This window comes from Anser anser, assembly GCF_964211835.1.
Source record: "Anser anser genome assembly, chromosome: 12".
Lineage (NCBI taxonomy): Eukaryota > Metazoa > Chordata > Aves > Anseriformes > Anatidae > Anser > Anser anser.
The window spans coordinates 20,290,256-20,312,306 of record NC_139733.1 but is presented as its reverse complement, the minus strand read 5'-3'; the positions used below and the strand labels follow the sequence as shown (position 1 = coordinate 20,312,306).

General features: G+C 45.2%; 1 protein-coding gene across 1 annotated transcript in view; it reads left to right on the top strand.

The window, feature by feature from the left end:
- Positions 1–16,813: 16,813 nt before the first annotated feature.
- PDZRN3 (PDZ domain containing ring finger 3) overlaps positions 16,814–22,051 on the top strand; it is a 131,937-nt gene continuing 126,699 nt past the window's right edge. Inside the window, exon 1 of the mRNA XM_083795088.1 lies at positions 16,814–17,767. Coding sequence (XP_083651214.1) covers positions 17,051–17,767 — 717 coding nt within the window. The 5' untranslated portion in view covers positions 16,814–17,050. The remainder of the gene's footprint in view (positions 17,768–22,051) is intronic.

Here is a 22,051-nt window from a genome sequence, read left to right as displayed (position 1 = left end):
CTCCTGCCTCCCATCAGTAAAGAGGACACACTTGGGGGTAACATGCCTATGAAAACAATGGTACACTCATTTCCCAGTTATAAGCAGAGCGCAGTTTGCCACTATGGATCAAGAGATCCACGTGTGCCATGCACTTTGGTCAAGCCACCAATTCTGGCAATTGACCCCAATTTTGGGAAGCACAAAGACAGAACCTGCCCACTGATCCTTTGAATTCAATCCTGACAAATTCTGCACTTTGAGCGATGTTGGCTTAGCGTGGCTCAAAGTAAACAAAGAGGTTATAAACCAGTTCCTGACGCTGGGGAAGCCTGAATCATCTCCTTTTACATGTGAACTCCAAGTAAGCCGAATCATACTGGCAACATAGGAAAGTTTATATTGCTACCGAATAGAAGAAGCCTTAGCAGAGCAAGGACATTTGCAGCTATTAAATAGCTGGAATATTTCAGTGTAGCTACTTTGAAAATATCAGAGTTCAGCATGTATTTCTGGTCCAGTACTCCTATACAACACATAGCAAAAAGAGCATCCAAGTTAGAGAAAGAGTGAATTACAATGCACTGCAAAAAAACCTCTAGAAGAGACGAGATGTTTGCAGTGTTTGTATTGCAAATGTTTTTGATGTTCCTCAGCAAACAACTTCCATGCTAAAGAAATTCCAGACTCAACTCCAGGGCTTGTCAAAGTTTTCTTCACAACATTATTTTTCCAAAAAGGTTTACCATAAAAACGGGCTAAAAATAACCTGATCTCAGCCACAAGCTAGTGCGTTTCGTAGAATCATGTTTCATTTGGATTTAAAATTCGTTTAAGGATTTATTTAGTTTTGCTAACTGAGAATTCACTACGTAAGTAACATATAACACATGGCCTATGAGATTATGATCACAGCGGCCCAGACCGGCTGAGGCTGGAGGCACCTCCGGGTGCCTCCAGGCCCCCCCAGCTCCAGCAGGGCCCCCCCGAGCAGGGTGCCCAGCCCCACGCTCGTGCCGGGGCTCAGGCACCCACCCAGCCCCGCGGCGCCTCCTGGTGCTCCAGGCTGTCCCCACCGCCCCTGGTCCTGGTGTTGGGCACCGCCGAGCATGGTCGGGCTCTGTCCTCTCCTCACCTCCCTTCAGGTGTTTACGGCCATGGGGGAGCCTCCCCTGAGCCTCCTCTTGCAGAGGCCAAGCAGCTCCAGCTCTCCCGAGCTCTCCTTGCAGTGGAGACACCCCAGAGACACCCCACTTTCAATATCTTGGTGGCCCTTCCTTGGGCTCTCACCGGTCTCTTGAGCTCCATGTCCCTGTTGTGCTGAGCATCACGGTGTGCTGGGGACGGCGGCACTGGAGCCAGCACTCCAGGAGCAGCCTCAGCAGTGCTGAGCAGCGGGGAAAGAGCGCCTCGACCTGTGGGCAGCGCTTCGCCCGGGGCAGCCCAGGGGAACGTCAGTCTCTGCGGTAATCAGTCATCTTTGTGGCAACGGCTCATGTTCAGTTGAACTTCCAATCAGACGTTATAAGGTATGCAATAAAGATCTCTGTTCACACACACATACTGAAGTGACGTATTTTTATGCATATTTACATTAAAAAACTTACTGTCAGGATCTTTACTGCAGGCTGGTTCTAAAAATCACTGGAAGAGACCTCATGGCCGGCAGGCAGCTCCCACCACCGAGCAACTCCCCAGTATCACCGTTTCTCCCAGGACGTTCTGACAAAACGGCAGGGTTCAAAACCCGCTTCTTTTTCCTGGTCCACAACAGCATCCTGGAAGGGGCTGAACGCGGGCGGACCAGCACAACGTTGGGGTGTGACCCTGCTTTGGGGGCACAGGCAGCAACGCGCCAAATCCCATGCCCCACACTTCTCCTCCCGCAGCCGGTGGGCCCCGAGCCCGACCAGGACCCAGGTATCAGCGCCCGCAAGCCGCGGCCGGCCGAGCTGCGGCAGCGCTCCCCGTTCAGCGGGAGGAAAACCATCTGGATTTCACAGTTCACAACTGGGGCAGGCATTCCAGCGCAGGCAGGCTCCCACTGACTTTCACTTTGTTTTCGTTAAAACAGACCAAGTTGCTGTCAGCTTTCCTATGACTTTCTCCCGCTTTAATTTACGTCCCATGCTAACTCCGCAAGCTTTTTCCACTGGAATAAGCCAGGGAAAGAGTTTTTACCCTGCGGCATTTAGGGAAAACCAATCAAGTTATGCAAGGAGGTTGGGATTATTTCTAGTCTGGGGTTTTTGGTTTTGTTTAATTTTTTTTTGTTGTTATTTCTTTAACAAACTTGTTATTTTAATTTTCAGGTTTTATTTGGGCTGAAAATTTGGGCTACGATTCTATGAAAACTATTGTTACCAAGTAATAGGAAGGTTAAAATTGGAATATTTTTGAAATTGCTACTACATTTTTCAGGTCCCAGTCAGGCTTATGTACTAGACTTAGCTCAAGAGGAAATTAGCAGAACAAATATAATCGCTGGCTCATTGGTATAGTAACTATGAGGATGCAAACTATCCTGGCTACATAGTTTAGCACATATCTGGCTCCATATATATACTCGATTTTCTGATGCAAGGAACGTTCTCCAATAATTTGGTAAGTAACCTCTGCAGATCAATTCCATTTACTGTCGTACTATTTTTAAAAGGAATGTCCTTAAGTATCCCTGTAATTCCAGCTTTCTTCTAGCATTACTAACTTGGGAAACGGGTGACAGCTTTCTGTGACTTCAGTGGTCACAGCAGTTTGGCACACACGTCTCAGATTAAAAAACAAAAAAGAGCCATGTGACTATTTTAATGCAGTAAAGTATCACAAAGTCAAAATAAAATGTAATAAGCTTCCATACAAACTATGATGTTCTTTGCAACCATAAGATCTATCTCAGAATTTCCCTATTGCTTGGGTTTTTGAAAGGAAAATTTTCTGAGCATAGCAAATTTAATATCCACTTTAATATAACCAGGTTCCACTTAACATAAAGTTGCTTTTTCCTCAACCATTTAACTGACCTCTTTTAAGATAAACTCCACACTGAGATGGATCTGTGCACTGTCAGAGACAGTCCCGATCCCAGTATTGGTGCCCCTAGAGAGCAACCTGCACTAAAAGCGCAATACTTGTGTATGTTCTCACCGTGGATATAACCTAGGACTTTATCTAAAGGTAGATGGGAAGACCAAAGACAAGAATGCAATGAATTGTTTCTAAATTGTATTTTTTTCTGGATGTTTTTCAAACTCACATTATTCTTTAACCCATAAGCATGAATCTGTGTTATCCTAGGCATCTTCAGAGTAGCTCTGAGTCCAAAAAAAGTTTCAAATTACTGAAATACAGTTGAAAGGATAAAAACTCTTATTCCAAGACAGATTTTTAAGTATCAAATAGGGACTTTAAAAAAATGACCGGCAAATCAAATTGATCCTTTATGCTATATCTAATAACTGTGGTCACTAAACACCAGATTATAGTTTTGTTACCATGTTTGAGCTGAAGGCACTGTTGTTTGAAAGATCAGGCTCATGTCCAATCACAATTTTCTGTGTTTCTTATGTGGAAATATAGCAAATTCCAAGATGTATTTAAAAATAAATCCCTGGATCTTCTCTCCACCTAATTTAAAACTTCTTCAATTAAGCTTTGGAGACTTATACAACAAATCAGATATAAACATTATGAAAACATAGCAAGTAGGACTCCAGGGATTCTTTTAAAACTCTGCAATGAATAAGAGATGTAGTGTGAAGTTCTGTAATTCCCAAATGATGGTTTATGAGTTCAAATTGCAAAGTTTCCAAGTAAATATCACTGTAGGCATGACTGTCTAAGAATAGAAGGGAGGCAAGGTCTGTAGGATGTAATAACGTTTCGGAGACTAAATTATACAGAAAAAAAAAAATTGGGGCACAATTCTTCATGTCATTGAAGAACCACTGAAGAATCCCACAAAAACTTTTTTAAAAGGGCGTGCGTGCCAGAGAACTTTGTGCTCTTTCTAACTATCTGGTCTAATAAAAGATGGAAAATAACTTTGCCTTAAAAGACTTTGCCACTCTGAACAAACTGGTTACTTGGACAGTGATGACGTTCAACCCAATTTAAAGTCACTCCCTACTACACCACAAACAGTCCGAAAGGAATACATATATACTTATACAAAGCTGGTATACAACCACTGGACAAGATAAGCAGTATACATGCCATTTTCAAGTGTTTCACAAGTCACAGGGTATCTCAGTGAATACATTCAGAAGAAGCGATTAAGTGGACAGTTACCTGTGGTAAATGATAATGTATTCATTTCCTTCAGCAAAAGAAGGAGCTAAACTGCATTACAAACATCTAAGCAGAGCTGGTGCATCCTTTAAGAACCACAAGCATGCCTGCGTGAAAAATATTTGTCAGAAAACTTTAATGAGAAATTTCCATTGAATTATTGAAAGATACCTATCATGGCTTGCTATCCAGTTCTAGAAACAAAATTGTTTCTGAGTTCTCACTCTTCAGGTGCTGCTCTCCCATCCCAGTAAGCCATGTTCTCCAGGAGTACCACTGCACCCCAGTATGGTGCTTTTGGACTACCCTGCTAGAAAGTCCAATTATTCCATACACCAAAAATCCCCCAGTCTGTGAGGGTGCTCTGACCTTGATTCCAGCGAGTGAAACAAGATGTTAATTATTTTGCAGTGCTGAGATATGAACATAGCATCTGTTTGAAGGAACAATATCTTAGCTCTGGTAGAAATGTTAGAAGAATACTCAAAAATATCAAAATACTCATTTTGTGATGCATTTGTCACAAAATTCTTAGCTGACTCATATAGAGAACAAGAGATACTGTAGGAAGGCCTGCCTTGCTTAGGCTTTATCCTAAAAGTGCAAGGATTTCACAGAAGTAGAACAGTTCCTTCAAGCTTTGGTGGCAACCACTACCCAGGACTAACCACTCACAGACTCCTGCTCCGATTCTGCAATAACGTAATTTCTGCATGGTGATCTGTTCTTATTTATTTATTTTTATCCTCTTTCCTGCCTCCTGCTTTTCAAACCACCTAAAATACATCAGCTAGGGGCAGCCCCCCTCAAACTAATGCTGTCGTTTCTTGGTGACTATTTTTTTCCATTAAAATAATTAGTCATACAGGCTTTTTCCTTAGGGCAAGTCTAGCCAGTTAATTATTAAGTAACTAAATTGCTTAACTGGTTGCAGGAACCCTGACCCATCACCAGTCATCGTTTGGCCCCAGCCTATTCACAGTGAACGAGCAGTGGGAAGGCGCGGGCGGCTGCTACCCACGAGGGCAGCAGCACAGATAACAGGAAAGCTGTACAGCTCTAGGCGAGGTGCAGAGGAGCTATACGGGGATGTAGGTCCTTCACACGGTTGTTTTGGACTTCCACAGATCGCATAAGATGCCTGCCAGGTTGGGATAGAAGCCCGTTCTGGGCAAGGAAGGCCTTGCTATTTACATAAGGATGCCAAACAGCTCCCTAAGGGAGGATCTAAATGTGAACTCATTTATGTGAAATGTGAAAACCAACTGTGAACTCACAACGTTGCCATCGCCCTGTAGCTGTACAGAACAGATGCCTTCTTATTTAGGCATCCCAATATCATCTGCAACCTGGATCTTCTCAGCTGTACGTTCGCAATGAATAAATTAAAAAGTCGAAGCATGCAAACAGTAAACTAAGCTGGACTAAATCAACCTCGAACAAGAAATGCACAGTGACTGCTGCGGAATACATTGTGCTTCTTAAAGCCCAGGGACATTCAAACATTGTCAGTAGCACAAAAAGGTACTGCTTTCCTCGTTTTTTGCACAGCAGGAGACAAATGAACTTTCAAGTCTCATTTCAGCTCATCCCAGAACAAAGACAACAAAGGTGCTCCATGTGCTGGCATGGGTCATTCTTGCAACCACTGCTTCATCTAGTGAGGACAAGGGCACCCCTCTCTATGAACCCTAAGTCTGGTTTGTATAAAGACTGATGTTTTCTTTCATAAGCCTGCCATTTCCAGAGACTAGTTTATTCTTGCTAGGATTAAGTAGATAGCAAGAAAACATGCTGCAGTAGATGTTGTCAGCCAATTAAAGTAAAGTGGATCATGGCCCGATACAGATAGTAGAAATTCTACAGAATATTGTTCAGATTCCCAGACAATAAATCTTAGAAGTAACGTCTGAGATATTGTTTCAGCCCAATAGTATCTCTCAAACATTTATACAACGATATATGTATACAGCTAGTTTTATTTGGAGCAATGGTCTCTCTCGATTGATTTACGGAACTCACATGTTGAGCCTTGAAGCCTGTCTTGTTATTATTTCTCTACTTAATCTGTGCTGAAAACAAAAAAAGAAAATCACCAAAATAAAGATGACTGCAAAAAGAGATCGTGCATTGGTACCAGTCGTTTTTAAAGTCAACATTAATTCTTCATCATAAAGATTTTTTTTATAAGTCTGCAGATACTACTCACAGCCAGGAATTCCACCCTGACCTCTCATTTTGTTTAAATACCGCATACAGTTATAATGGTTTGTAATTTTTCAGTCTCTATTTATTACCTCTGTATGCTGTATCCATAGAAGTCTTTATCTAGTTTCCCATCTGCGTAGTCCAAATAGAAGTGACATCTTTGAGTGAAGTACAAGTATTCTAGCAGGAAGAGCTCATTATACGTGTTAAGGGATAGTTCCTTATAATGTTGCATTAAGACCATATGAGATCTATCTGGAACACTTTTATGAGATCCACTAGCCCTATAAAAATGGTACAATAGTCAGTGAATAATTTCCTGAGACAGGTAAGATTTGAATGGCAACGTATGCAATGCATTTGGAGTAGTCTGAGTTATAATACTAGCTGTACCTTATTTCCTTTGGAGAAGCCACAGACAACCCCAAAGCCCCCCAAAACCCCAAATCCTTAAGAAGCACTGTGGAGCAGCAATTTTTGGTGGAGAGGAACAGTGGACCCTTATTTTCATGCGAAAGTCAGAGCAGTTACTTTATTCATCTGCAGAAACACAACCTCCCCCCTACGTTTAATGTCACAAAAATGCTAACTGCTCATGGGGGAAATATTAGATCAATGCTAAAAAACAGCTGGGAAAGACCAGGGGAAACATTGCACAAGATCCGCAAGCACTTTGTGGAATATTTAGCTGGCACTTTTCTGGACTGTTTGTGAGCATTTTCTGATATTTCTGAAGGCATGCTGGGAAAATGGTATGGGAAAATAACAGTGGAGTAGTAGAGCCATATGAAAAAAATCAACAACAAATAATAATGAAAGAAGCTAATTTATTTCCCAGATAAATCAATGCTAAAGCAGGATTACACTGTCTGTAGCAGTATTTCTTGCTAGGAAAGCACAAGACTAAGCCGTGTGTTATTTCTATAATCAGTTCCCTTCCTTACTATTCCCACCAAGCTGCTAGCTTCCAGCTGCAAATGAGAGAGGCATCACCGCATGCACACATTCCAAGAACTCTGCCAGTATCCTACCTCCCTCTCTCCTGGCCTCTTGCTGACTAAATTCGGTTTTTGCTAATTTTCAAAAATGCACTCACTGTTTTTTATGAAAACTGCTTGCATTCTCTTGTGCAGAACTGAGCAGCACTTAATCAATTCATATTCACTAGATTTGCACTTGTCTCCTCAGATCATATCACCTGAGAAAGATTTCTTCTTCACAGCTACTTTAAATATAATTATACGCCTCTCTTCCCCAACACAGAACCTGCCTCTACCCCTCTCCCTTTCCCTGTTTTAAAGTTTTCTGTATAGTTTCACCACTTTCAAAGGTATGTAAGACCATATGTTTCAGGCTCCTCTGCTCTACTTTTTCCCAGGTCACCTTGATTTTGGTCTCTTATGCAGAGAGTTCAGCATCTGACATCAGACACAGCCTTTGCCTTTGTGGCAGACGTAAGTCAAGAGACTCAGAACTTCTGCAAAATGCCACCAACGGCGTGCAGACAGTTTGAGCATCAACATTTACCATCCAAGGCCCCAGAAGGGTGTATATTCCAGTAAGAAGCCAACCCCTTGAGCAATATAAAAGGCCTGCCAAGGACAGCCAAGTAAAACCAGATGCCGTGGGTTGGAAAGATACAGAATGCACTGGTAGACAGTGTGAGATGAGAAAACAAGGACAGGACAAGGAAAGGAGTGGACAAATAAAGGGAGAGAGAAAAGAAGAGCTACAAGGAGAGAAGTGACATTTTAGTGCAGTATGAAAAAACATACTACAGGCAGGCTATACAGGAAGGTAAAGGAAGGCAGACATAAGTGTAAAAGGGAGAAAAATGCTTTTTAGATATATATGCCCAAATAATTGCTAGCTGTAATACTGCTTCCTACATGAGAAGTAATTTAGCGATTAGCTTCTGTGAGACAAGACCGAATGATCTCAAAAAATGCAGGCCTTATCAAATGTTGGGGAAAATATGGAAGTGTGAATCATAGTATTTGACTATATAAAAAATAAATCTATGACCTAAGGGTATGTTTTACCCTTACTTTTGCCATTGGTAAGGATGGTGCCATCCTACTTCAATTTGTCTGTCTCCAGTGAATTCCTGATAATTGCCCACGTGCTAACTTTACACAGTAGGGGTCAATACTGCACTGACTGAGCATAACACTAAGGGAATGGCAAACGTGCAACTTAAACAAATTTCAGTAACTTGAAATAATTCCTACCACCAGTTCAGTACACTAACCTTTGCCTTTAGAAAAGCTATAGTCAGATAAATCATTTAACTCTACCATCAAGGCTGTTACCTTTGGCTTTTTCCATTACTTTCTATCTTGTTATTCAATGACTTAAATCAGTCACTAGAGTCTACTTTGTCAAACTTAATCCATAAAGCAACTATGTATATCATGATTTTCTGATGATTTTTCCACAGTCAGTCCAATTTTTTGTACGAACTTTACTAAATTTATCCTTACATTAGAAAAAAAAAAAAGTCAATTTCCACAGTGGCTAATGAAAAATGTATAGGAAGACCTAAAGCTATTGCAAAACAAAAACACATATTGAGATAATACCTGCCTTCAGAACCAAATAAATCCAGTCGTCACAGACTGGGGCTAAAGGGACAGGCTCTGGAGCTGAAGCTACTTGGGTCTGCAGCAGTATACATCCACCATGACTGCTTATAGCCAGAAACACAATGCAGAGCAACAAGTGGCTTTATATAAACATGTCTCAGGGAGACACAACCCGTCTGCTCTTCCCATAATGGTTCTCAGCTACGGTTCCGATGAGCAAACAGCAGACGGGGATGGAAAAGCACCTCCCACCTCCAATATACAGCCGGTTAAGTAGCAAATGTCAAGAAGGTCCCCACAGCAAATTTTTGAATATGCAGGATGCTGGGTGTCACAGTCATGCTTGTAAATGGTACGAAGTTTTTGCCCTGGCCATGTGTACCATAGGTGAAGCCTCCCTGACTTCATTGCATAAGGTCCTCTCATAAGAACAGTTATTTAAAATAGAGTATGGAAAATTCTTGTTGTAGTCTTTATAAATGCTGTGTAATGGAAAATGAATTTGCGGAAAACAAAGAGTAGGTATGAGAGCAATCTCATAATGTCGTCATTGTTACAAAGCAATGTACAAACATACTGTGTTAGCCATTATATTGAAAACAATCATCTGCCTAAAATAGCCTGCAGCAGCAAACAGCTACGGAAAGGGATTTGTTACCAATCATATAACACTCTGTACTAGTTACTAGCTAGATCTTCTTCCAATATTTAGCAGGCTTCTCTGCAGTTTGTGAAGGAGCCTTTATCCTAAATAAAGTGCCAAGTTTTCAGCCTCCTAGTTGAGCTACAAGTGAAGAACACAAGCTGCAGGAGAGAAGGAAGACCTGTGGAAATGCTACGTAGACCATTTTCAAAATTTTGTTCCATTGTGATGTCGATGGAAATTTTCACAGATAAGTATAAAAGTGGGGCAATTCATTTTTGTAACTGATTAATTCTGGATACAGCCATGTCAACACATTTTTCTGGAGAACCTGGGGAGCAAAACTAAAAGGATTCACCCCCACAACCTCAAAGGAGGAAGGCTTGCTCCAAAGGAGGCACACAGTAGGCCTGGGAGATTGGCACTTTAGGACCATGGCTGCCAATCCCACTGACATGCCATGGATAGGGAAAACTAGTCACATGCTAAATGTGGAGCACAATCCTCATTTCAAAATTGACTTACTTGGTCATCCACTCCAGCCCTCTGCTCCAAACCAGCCTCTCTCTCTTCTGATATCAGAAATTTCAGCCTCATGCGTAAGTCCTCCTAAAAACACAAAAATAAGAAAACTGTTCCTTAACGCTCATGGTGACTTGTCCTTCCTACTACTAGACATGACTGAAAATGCTCAGACAATTTTTATCTTAATATCTTTGAAATTGTCCTTGTTTTGCTTTGCTTAATTAAAACATAGCGTTATCTTTATTATTATCATTAATTTGTTCATTCTCCAGATAAAATATTTTCCTTATGTTTTTACATAACATCCTGGGTAACAATACTTTAAAAAAACTAGTTACTCAGAAGGAAAAAATATAAGTAACTACCTCAATACAACTTTAAGAAAAAATTTAGAAATTGTAAAATAAACTGTCGGCAGTATCTACTCATAATGATTTGTATCTAACTTTTTACAGTGAGAACAGATTTGACATTTCAAGGAGCTTTCAGCAAATTCTGCCTTTATTTTTGAGTCAGATCTACTATTTATCTCTGAAACTGTTTTGCTGTGAGGCTCACATTCTGTCACTGGCAAACGAAGCAGAGACTGCCAAAACAGAAAGATACCACTCTTCTTCATTTTGAAACCTTTGTCAAAGTTCAGAAAATATCTTAGAAACACCAACTCCACTTTTAAACTGCTCTTGGTCTAAAACGTTAATGTAATTTCAGGGCATACTTAGTATTCTAAAACCACAAGGAGAAAAGAATAAAAGAAAGGACCTGGAAGTTGTCTATCTAGATCAAGACATTTGGAAAACAAAAATAAGGCTAAAACTGAAACAGTTACGAGGGCCACAGAAAATGTTTTGAAAATGTTTCTCATTACAGCTAGATTGCTATGAATATTAACATTTAACAGCATATTTGAATAGAGCTGGTGGCAGCATCTTGTGCAGTAAGATTACACTCAAGGTTGGTGATTTTCAGAGCACAAACACAGAAGTTTCTGACGCTCCACATTTTTGCACTATTAGAAAATTACATGAACCAGCCATACTGCAGAGGCCTTGGGGGTCCCTGTCCCTACTCAGCCTTGCCTCTGCAAAACTTTTAGGGCTCCCAAAGGATTCTGATCATGCAAAGTGGAAAAATTTTCCGACCTTCAGGGCAGCAAACCCTTGAAAAACAAATCCTGTTTAAATAAGTACCTCTTGCCTCCTAGCAGCAAAACTGGGTCTGCTTAATAGATAAGATGTACCTGCTTCCTTCTTCTAAACTAAATGGTTGGTTTCCCAAATACACACAGCTCCCTTCGCTTGCGCCATTTTGAAATAAGGGTAAATGCTGACTTATTTTAATGAGAAAAAACATGTTAGTGTAGACAAACGTACATCAGTCTCAGCCCCATGTTTTGTGAGCGTGTGTATTTCCACATGAAACAACACAATACACACTTCATGTGCCTGAAAGTGTTTTTTTGTTCGTTTGTTTTTCTTTAAAACTGGTTTTCATGTTTCTGGAAAGTAAAGATTTACAATTCCAGGATGTTCTGGCTTTCTCTGCAATTCTGCAGTATGGAATCAGCTCCATGTGAAAATCAGCAAGGAAAACTTTACATTTTGAAAATCGTAACTTGCATCCAGGGGTTTCCACAATGGCTTAACAGTTGTCTGATTTCAGCACTTCCCTGGCAAGAATGTCACTGATGTAAGATCTCCGAAATACAAACATTAGTTTTTGGGATGAGAGCCTTTGCCATATTCAGGTTTTCTGGTGTGAGAAATTTCCTACAGACGTCTTCAGTTTATATCACGTAAAATCTGTGATCTTTCAAGTTCACTATTTCTCCAGAGTGTCATCATGAAGTTATTGTGCAACTCTGCATAGGCAGAGATAAGCAGTTGGAATGCACCACGCAGAAGTCATGTAAAATCTTTTCATATGAAATCTTTTAACATTTAAATGATGTAACTTTTCTGAGCTCTCATTCAGCAGCCAAATAAAACTGAATGACGATTACACATACTAGAGAGCAGCTCTTAACCTTTCCCAGACCACAACAAGCCATTTTTGACCTGCACAGGCAATTTGATGCTCATCCTACCCTGACTGTACAAGGTTTCTTTTTAAAAAGAGTAAACTTATTTTTATTACAGTATTTAAAAACATGTACGTTAATTCTAAGTAATTTTCTAAAAGTGCACGTGATTTTTTTCAAGTGGTATATTCTAGGTACTCACCACATTTGCTCCTTTTCACTGGGTAAACTTTGTCATGCCCTTGCTCTAACTTCGCAAATGCCTGTTACACCTCTCTGCCCATGGCCTCATTTTATCCCAACTCCATTCCCAACGAAGTAACTCTTTGAAATCTCTACTGGGTATTTCTCAGTATTAGAACCTCCTTTTTAGAAATGCGTGTTCTAAAGCAACATAAAATCCATAAAAAACACAAGAGCCCTGAAACTAAAAGGCTTCTGTAAGTGACCACCACCTTTAAAAAGACCTTTACTATAATTAAAAAAAAAAAAAAAAAAAAAAAAAAAAAAAAAAAAGGTCAATTAGGATCAAATTAAAGTCCAGAATCCTGTCTCTAAGAGCGCTCAGCTGGGGTTACTCATCTTACACAGATAAGAGCATGGTCTGTTTGCAGGGGCTCTCTTCTAGCTCCTGACAATCGGTAATTTGGAAACTTCTGAGACAGAGGCCAGTAACTACAGCTGGGCTCAGCATCCAGAGATGCTCTGCCCCCTTCCTGAACCCACACAGAGCTTCGGTCTCTACAACACCCTGCAGCAGTGCTCAGCAGGGAAAACAACATTCTCACAACCCTTTTTTTCTTTTATTTCTTGGGGTTCATCTGACCCAGAAGTGAAGAATATTTTACTTAACAGACTGGGATTTCCAGAAGGCTTCTGGTTTTGAACTAACGCATATGTTTTAAATGGGAATTATTCCTTGGCTTATAAAAATTTAAACGGTGCTGTAAATATATAAACAGGGCAGCTGCTTACCTAACAAATAGTGGATGATCACAAAAGCCTGCTTGTCAAATACACCTTGTGCGAGCATTAAGAACTGTTTGTTTTGGAAGCTGTACAAAAGCATCTTGCAATAATCCAGTGTTGCTAAAGTGGAGAGAACGGAACGCTCCACATTATTCACACTCGTTCTGCCAGTATGAAAAGTAAATCCATTTCCATTCCCCCTACTGAAAATAGGAATATTTTTCTCATTTTTAAGAGCAAATGGTTCGACTTCAGGACTTTCAGAAATGGAAGAAAATGCATAGAAAGGCTCTTGGATTTGCCACCTCAATCGGTCCAAAACGCACCCGTGCAAAATGCCACGCATTAGTTCTACCTGGCAGGTTCGCAACATCCGTGAGCACGGAAGAAAGGGAAATGAAGCTGAGCGATCACTAGCACTGCAGGACGCCCATTCTCCGAGACGCTGGCTGACCTCCACTACCACTGCACTCACTGTACGAACTCCTCCAGAACATGCCTTTTAATTACAGCTTGTGTTTTACGTCCCACCCATTACCATTGAGTTAACTACAGGCTGGATTTAAACATTATCATTAGCTACAGCGTCTAAGATGTGTGAAAGGGAATTAGGCATATATAATGACAGTTCTCTCTCTCTAAATGTTTAAATAAGGGAGGAAAAGACAAAGAAATTATATAGTACTGAATGTGGTGTCTACATCATAATTTGATACCTGCTGCACGTTTTTGTATTGCTGGGGAATTTCAAAGATGCAGCATTTGTGGTCACAGGCCAGAGCACAGGACTGGATGCTTTCTGGGATGTAGCCTCCTCCGAAATTTGGAATCCTTTTGTAGCTTCAGGCGAGCAGCAGCCACATCTGGGCCTCGGTCATGTACTCAGATCACAGGCTTGCACATAAAAAAGCAACTGCTCACCAAAGCTAGCTCAACATCAAGTGAAGAATGGCCCAGAAAAAAGCCATTAAAACACAGCTAGTTCTCCCTTACCACACAGAGGAGTGTTCATAATAAAAAGGACAATAAATAACCTCAAAACTCTCAGATATTGTAGTGGTGAGTTAAGATAACTATGTGGACAGAGAGCACTGAACATGACTGATTGAACGCATTTCCTAAAAAGCCCCAGAAATAAGAGCATTATCTTGTATTTCTCTTTTTCCATTTTAATTTAGGAATGTGTTCTTATAGCCAGCATTCTTCTGGGTCTTGTCTGTGTATTATTCATGAATAAAATACAAACATTACTATGACTTTAGTTATGCAAAGAGATGATGAGGAGGAAGCAAGTTATGAGATTGGCTCAAATGATGCCAGTCTTTCACGTATGTGTCTGAAAACAGCCAGATCTCTGAGGCAGGTAAGTAGCTGCTAATCAGCTACACAAAAGAATGTATAGAACCTCAGGAAAGGATGTTTGTGTTTCTGTTGGGTGCTATCTTTTACTTCTTTCTCAAACATTCCTTCTGAAAGACGGGGATTGATTCAAATTTTTGGTGCAGCACGATCTGTTGCTGGTCTACAATTACCTTCTAAGCATCCGCTCTATTGTTCCATCAACCTTCTGCTTGTACATCCAGAACTGTGAAATCCTAGCTCAACCGCCAAGGCAGAGTCTACCCTCTTGCAAAATACTTAATGTTAGTGCCATTTCAGTCGTTATCATTATGCACCATCTATACACATTTAAACATTTTAAGACATTTTAAGACTGACATTTTGCTTGGTCCACTCTCACCAGCTGTTCTGCTATCTTCTGTTAATGCGAACTCACATTGCTACCAGCAGTAAAAATAAAGGACTGAGGCGGGTTTATTTGGTTTCTACTTTTTTAAAGGCAAACTGATGTAAAAAAACCACCCAGTTTCTTACAAAGATCTCATAACCAAGAGTAAAATGATGCTAATCTTTATGAACAACAACAGAATCAGTATCTCCAAATGATTTGATTTTCTATCAGACTGGAAAGTTCACAGCAGCAGAAAAAAAAATGCAGACTGAATGAAACCTGCTGAAAAAAAAAAAAAAAAAAGAGTTTTGCAGACCTTCCAGAGTTGTCATTGTGTCCATGCTACATCCCAAAGTACAAAAATGCTGTGTCCTTACCCTTCCTATGACAGGCCAGCAAATTTAAGAGGCAGAGCCTGAACGCCCAGTAAGTGCTCCCACCCCAGCACTGCCCTGGTGATGGGAGAGCTGACTGAACGCGAACGACCTTCCTTGGCTGTGGCAATGTAATTTCAGCCCCGTTGGCAATATACTGGAAACCAACGCGCCTTTCAGCTTCAAACCTCAGCCTTTGAAAATAACTTTAAAGGCTCCTGTGGAGAGACTGCTTCTTAAAATTTCTTTTTTCCAAGGGGGAACTGAAATGTGCCTCCAGTAGGGAAAGCTCCATTTGTGCCTTCTCCTGTGGGTAGTGGCAGCAGGAGAGGGAACTTCAGTTCCCTGTCAGCGTTCCCAGCTCCTGCCCAACTGCACGACTGCAGAGGCCTTCAAAGGCTTCCACCACAATTGATTTGTAAGTAATCAGTTCCTACATAAACGTCCCACTAAAGTCTGTCACAGAATTCAGCGCAGCATCTGCCTAGCCATGACTTCAAATGAAAACATCACGAAAGGTCTCGTCTGTGTTTTCCATCCAAAGATTTGCAGAGCTCCAAATAGCGTAAGGACCCCGGTACGGACATCACTGAAATCAGCGGAAGCCCTGCCTCTGGCTTCGGCAGGAATGGCCTCGTGCATCCTGTACCGACAGCTCTGAAACACTAAGCCTCACCTGCAACAGTTATCGTTGAAGACAGCACCGTATTATCATTGCTATGTACTCCAGCACGGCCCTGAGCGCACGAGGCACTTCACAAGCTCACGTAAGGAAGGCGGTGTGATGGTGGTCACAAGGGGCTCCAGCCCGGAGCAGATATCTCCGAGCAGCCCCTCCAGGAACCACTGCACTGCTGGATTGCCCCATCACACGAGGCCACGGACAGCGCCTACTGAATGGGTGGTAGCGCTCAGGTCGCTCCGTGCACCCTCAGACCGCGTCGCCTGGGGCTTTATTTCAGATGAGGTGTTCATGGAGAGTAACGGGCGCCCTGGCTATGGCCGCCAGAGCGTGGGTGCCCAGGAGAGCGGCGTGCGGCCTGGTGAGGGGTGGAGGACAGGGCACTGCGGCACGGCGAGGGGCACAAACACAAATGTTTTGTCCCTGAGGCTTGGGGAGCACACGGAGGACGCCTGGGCACCGCCTGTACCAGATAAATGTGGCACCACAACCGGCAAGTCCCACGGTGAGAGGCGCTAACCAGCCTGCAGCGCCACGGCCAGGGGCTGCGCGTGGTGTCCAGATGCAGCTAACCAACAACGTGCGTGCGCAATCCCCGATTCTGCCATAATTCTTTTTAAAAAGGGCAAAAATCCCTTAAGGATGCGCGCAGCTAAGCCGTGAGGTGATCTGCTGCGGGGGGGGGGGGGGGCTCGGAGGGAGGGGGCTCGGCGGTGGGAGGGGCTCGGCGGGGAGGGGCCCCGAGGGGCGGGGCTCGGGTGGGTGCGGCCTCGAGGGGGCGGGGCCTGCGGGGCGGGGCTGCGCGCAGGCGGCGGCCGGGAGCGCGGCGGCGGCAGCGGCGGGGCCGGGCCGGGCGCTGCCCGGGAGCGGCGGGGGCAGCGCGGCGGCGGGCCGGGCGTCGTGTCCGGGAGTTGTGCCGGGGCTGCCCGGGCGGCCGCAGCGGGTTTTGCGTCTCGTCCCCGCGCTCGGGCCACTTCGGGCGGGCTCGCGCCCGTACGTCTGCTCGTTGCTGCCGTTCGCTCGCTTCCCGGCGGAGCGGAAGGAGGATGGGGTTCGAGCTGGATCGCTTCAGCGGGGACGTGGACCCCGACTTCAAGTGCAACCTGTGCAACAAGGTCCTGGAGGACCCGCTGACCACCCCCTGCGGCCATGTGTTCTGCGCCGGCTGCGTGCTGCCCTGGGTGGTGCAGCAGGGCAGCTGCCCCGTCAACTGCCAGCGCATCTCCACCAAGGAGCTCAACCACGTCCTGCCCCTCAAGAGCCTCATCCTCAAGCTGGACATCAAGTGCGACAACCACGCGCGGGGCTGCGAGGCGGTGGTGCCGCTGCAGCAGCTGGGCGAGCACGCCGAGACGTGCGACTTCTCGCCGGCCAAGTGCCGCAACCGCGGCTGCCGCCAGGTGCTCAACCTCCGCGACGTGGAGGCGCACATGCGGGAGCGCTGCGAGGCGCGGCCGGCCGGGCTGTGCGAGCAGGGCTGCGGCTTGGTGCTCACCCACGGCGAGCGCCGGGCCGGCGGCCACGGCTGCCTGCGGGCCCTGCGAGCCCACGGCGCCGCGCTGCAGGCGCGGGCGGCGGCGCTGGAGAAGGCGCTGAAGAAGGAGGCGCTGCGCGCCGGCAAGCGGGAGCAGTCGCTGCTGTCGCGACTGGCGGCGGCGCAGCTGGAGCTGCAGGTGACGGCGCTGCGCTACCAGAAGCGCTTCACGCAGTACAGCGCCCGCCTCGACGCCCTGGCCCGCGCCCGCGCTGCGTCGCCCGGCAAGGTAAGGGGGGCACAGCCCGGGGGGGGGGTGTGTGACGGGGGTGCTGTCGGGGAGCCCGCCCGCCCCGTCGCGACACCGGGGGGTGAGGTGCGGAGCCTCCCCGCGGGGCCGCGCGCTCCCTCAGGGGGTCTCGAGGGGCTGGAGGGGGCTGAGCCGCCGTGAGGAGGCTCCCCGGGGTCACACCGGGCGGTGGGAGGCGGCCGGCTGAGGCTGTGCCTCCACGTCCCCCGAGCCACCCCTGTGGGGTCCCCCGTGCCCCCCGCCAGCCGTTTCAGGCTCCGGAGCAGCCACGTCGCGGTGCGAGGCTTGGGGTTTTTTCCAGACCCCCACTGGGTTCTTTACTCGGTTTAGGAGGAGAAAAACTACCTTGATTTCAGGCGGTCAGAAATAAACTGTTTATAAAGTGGCCAGAACCAAAAGGCAGAGCTGCCGCGGCCCCGAGCTCTGACGGGGACGAGGCTCCCCAGCGAGGGCAGCGCTGGAAGCCAGTTCCCTTTTAAATGAAGACATTCGGAGTCCTCCCCGTGACCTGGAATGTGCCAGCACAGACCCAGCAGTATTAGACTGCCTGAGACTGTCAGACATCTGTAGGCACACCTCGAGAAACGCTGAGGCTCCAAAAGCTGTGTAATGGAAACAAAACTTCAGTTTTCTCTCTTTTTTTTTTCCTTTAAAGAAATCCAGGGCCACACAACCCACCGTGTTTCGCTAGCTCCAAGCAGAAAGTATCCCAATACTGACAGTACTGTTCTGACTTCTGCGTGTGATGCAAGCTAAAAGCCTCAGTAAAGCTGCTAAAAAAGATCAGGGCCTTCACATACGTTGCCGTCAAGGTTCAGGGCCGTTCTCTGCCTCCTGTTTCCCTGCAGCCGCAGAGCTTGCGGCCCCCAGGGCTTAGCGGGTGGCAGCGCAGCCCTCTGCACGGTCCCACTGCTGGAATCGTCCCCTGCATCTCCCCCTCCTCACCTCTGACCTGATGCCAACAGCATACCTCTGTTCGTGCCCTGCCCCTCCGTCATTGCTGTGTGGCTGGGGTTGGTAACCTTTGCGTTATTTAGCTCCATGAAGCGTAGTCAGCTGCTATTAGCACGAAAGGCGCTCCTACAAAACGTTGCAAGCGTGCAGGGGAGATAGTTTCCAGCCATACTTTTTATCAGATTTATGGACGCAGCTGCCCAAGACGCCTGCGTTGGTTTCCAGCCGCGTTACAAAAGGCTGTTATGCAGCTTTCTGAGGCAGTGCCTGATCTGAAGAAAGCTGGAAGGTGTCATGTCACCACAGCCTTGTGGTCTAGCGGTCAATCAATTACATGTCTTTCACAGCATTTCGGGCAGCTTTCCAACACCAACAGCTTTAGTCTGCCCAGCTCCCAAAGAAGTACAATCAGGAAACTTGCATCTTTGTGCACCGGAGAGTTTTTTAAAAGACCTTCGGTAATCACCTAGCGCAGGGGATGCTTTACCAATTTGGGGATGTGGCTCGCTTCCAAGTTTTTACTCGGGGGTTGTTTTCTCAGAGGCGCTAGCACAGGCTGTGCAGTGCAGGATGCAGATTATAAACACTCAGCGGGGCGTTATGTGCTTGCCTAAGGATTAGGTCTCTCAATGCCTGGATTACACATATGGTAATACAGAATAACAGATTTCAGTTTCAGAAGTGATTGCTTATTCAAAGCATGCAGCGCCATTGCTATCGTTATTTTACTGTCATCAATATTCGTACTTCGTAGGTTCTGTTATAAGCTGTAATTGTTTGTTCCCTGGTAAAACACAGACCTGGCACTAATGAACTGAGTTTGTTGGCTAAAAGTGATGATTCCAGAACTCACTGTAGGATGTTCTGGGTTCTCTGTAGGCAAAGAAGAAAGATCTTCTGACCTACCTGATGGGTGGTTGCTTGTTGCTGCAGATGTAGAGCCAGTCTAGAATAAATCAGAGGGCGTATACCCTAGTCAAAACAGACAAAGTGCCCACTTACAGTTCTGTTTAAATGCTTAGGTACAGGGGAAACGTGATAGTGATGGATGTAAGGCCATTTCCATCGCGAAGGACCCAAACTTGTGGTCTTTTGGCTGGGGCAACTGTTTTTGAGCAACTTTGGAAAAGCCTGGTCTGGGTTTGTTTTAGCATAGACTCCCTTTGTGGGACCAGATGAATCACTTCGCTTTTCTGTGCTTCCATCTCCCATTTCTGAAGTGAGTTTATAACACTGCCACAGCTATATAAAGACACACGTAAAATATATATTTTATACACACAGAGTTATCTGAAAATACCTCACAATTTTGTAAGTCCATTAAACAGCTAGATTTGCATTAAGTGATTCCAGTTGTGTTTTCCATATGTACTCTTCCCCATCTTCTTAGCCACTGAGGGAATGCTTTAATTTTACAGTGTATTTACTGGATGTCTGATCCGTGCTTGTTCCAAAAGACGAGTTTGAAGGTTTATTTAGAGGGCAACTTTACTCCTTGGTTGAGAGGTGAGGCTTATTGTAGGCAAGCTTGAGGAGGGAGTGGTAGGGAAGGCAGTGTGTCTTTCTCAAAATTAGTATTGCCTTTGATCAGCCCTGTCAATCCTGAAACATCAAAGTCTAAATAAGCAAGAAAAACCTCATGCTATTCAAACAATGCTTAATCCTTGCTGAAACATACCACTGTTCACACCTATTGATAAGCTGATCTAGTCGGTCCTTTATGTACACAGCCATCAAAGTCCTTCGGGAAGAAGTGAGTAGGGGGGAATCAAAACCAATTTATGGAGCTGGTTCCAGCCCAGGGGGAGCAGACGGCACAGCGCGGTGTAAAGGCCGTGCGTGGCAATGTCCGCTCTCAGGATGGCATTTTAAACTGTACGGATGTCAGTCTACAAAGGGCGAGTAGAGGCTTCAAGGCCTGCCAAAGCAAGATCTTTGGAAGTCTGGTCTTAGGCCCTTCTGCTTTCCTGATGACCAAAGGCAGGGACAGACTTCCAGTAAATACATCAGACAGATCCGGGAACTAGTTCACGATCTGGTGTTTAGGACCCGAGGTTTAATGCCTCCGTGGAGGTGGCGACACAAGTTCTAGTTGCGTAAAAGCCAAACGAAGCCCTTTAAAACAAGATTGCATTTTTTCTCAGGCTGTCCCCGACCAGGCTCAGCTGGGCTTCGGTCAATAAACAAGGCGCTGGAGTGCTTCCTGGAACAGGCAGCGCGGCTTCGCCACGCGATTACCAAACAAATCGGCCTTCCAATAGAGGAAGCAAAAGGCAGCCTTTTAGCACCGCATTACCCAGCTGGGAAGCAGACTCATCTCAAGAATTACTTGTAGGAGTCCTGCTCGGCTGCGGGAACGCACCGTGCCGGTAACCCTCGGGTTTGCTGCAGAGCCAGGCGTGGGGCAGGGCTGGGGGCCGGCCGCGGCATCTCCAGTTACTCACTGCTTGATGGTGGCTGCACTGGAAGGCCAGAAATGGCAGAGCAGAAAAGAAAGGCAGAGCCCAGGACGTTGCTGAGGCTGAGAGGTGACTCTGCAAAAGTTCCCAAGCATTGGAGCGACGCGCCGCCGCCTGCCCTGTGCCTGGGTGAGTTAGCCCAGATGGCAGAGGTCTCGCTGGGTGGTGATGTGGGGCTGTGCCCTGCAACGCTGCTCTGCAGCCACAGAGGGGACGGAGACAGCGCACAGACCTGTCAGGACTGACTGGAAAGTTTCTTAAAACCCCCGTGGTCATTTCTCAGGAGTGCTTCAGAAAGGCACTGCATTAGGGTGGGTTTTTCCCACAACCTTTGACTGGTTCAAACTTACCTGCCTTAATGCTTGTTCTGTGAGGCGTACACCATCAAATCAGAGCCACGTAAGGAAGCTTTAATGAAAGCATTCAGCTTTAATTATGGAAGTGTCTTGAGAGCAATGTTGTAATTGTTTCTTGATTGTTCTAATTGATTTGCCTTCTTAAAAAGGCATGACAGGGGAAGCCAACAGTGACACTAGCATGTCCTTGTCCTTCAAATGCTGAATTACCAGGCCCTGAAAGTGGCCTCCCAGGACTGGAAATCTGCTCCTTGAAATCCTGCCTGATGTCTGGGTTTGAAGACTTGCAGGGCAATAGCCTTTACATCATTTTCCAGCCCTCCTCTGGGTACCTGATTCTTCCTGGTGGAGAGCGTAGGCAAATTCAAATAAAATTGGTTGGGACGCATTCCTATTTCTCTTTAACAGGTCCAAGTCTGCTTATGGGACCTACAGGAAAGAAAAGATCACAAACTGACCAGAAAATTGCAAACCAAAATTTCAGGTGGAGGCCG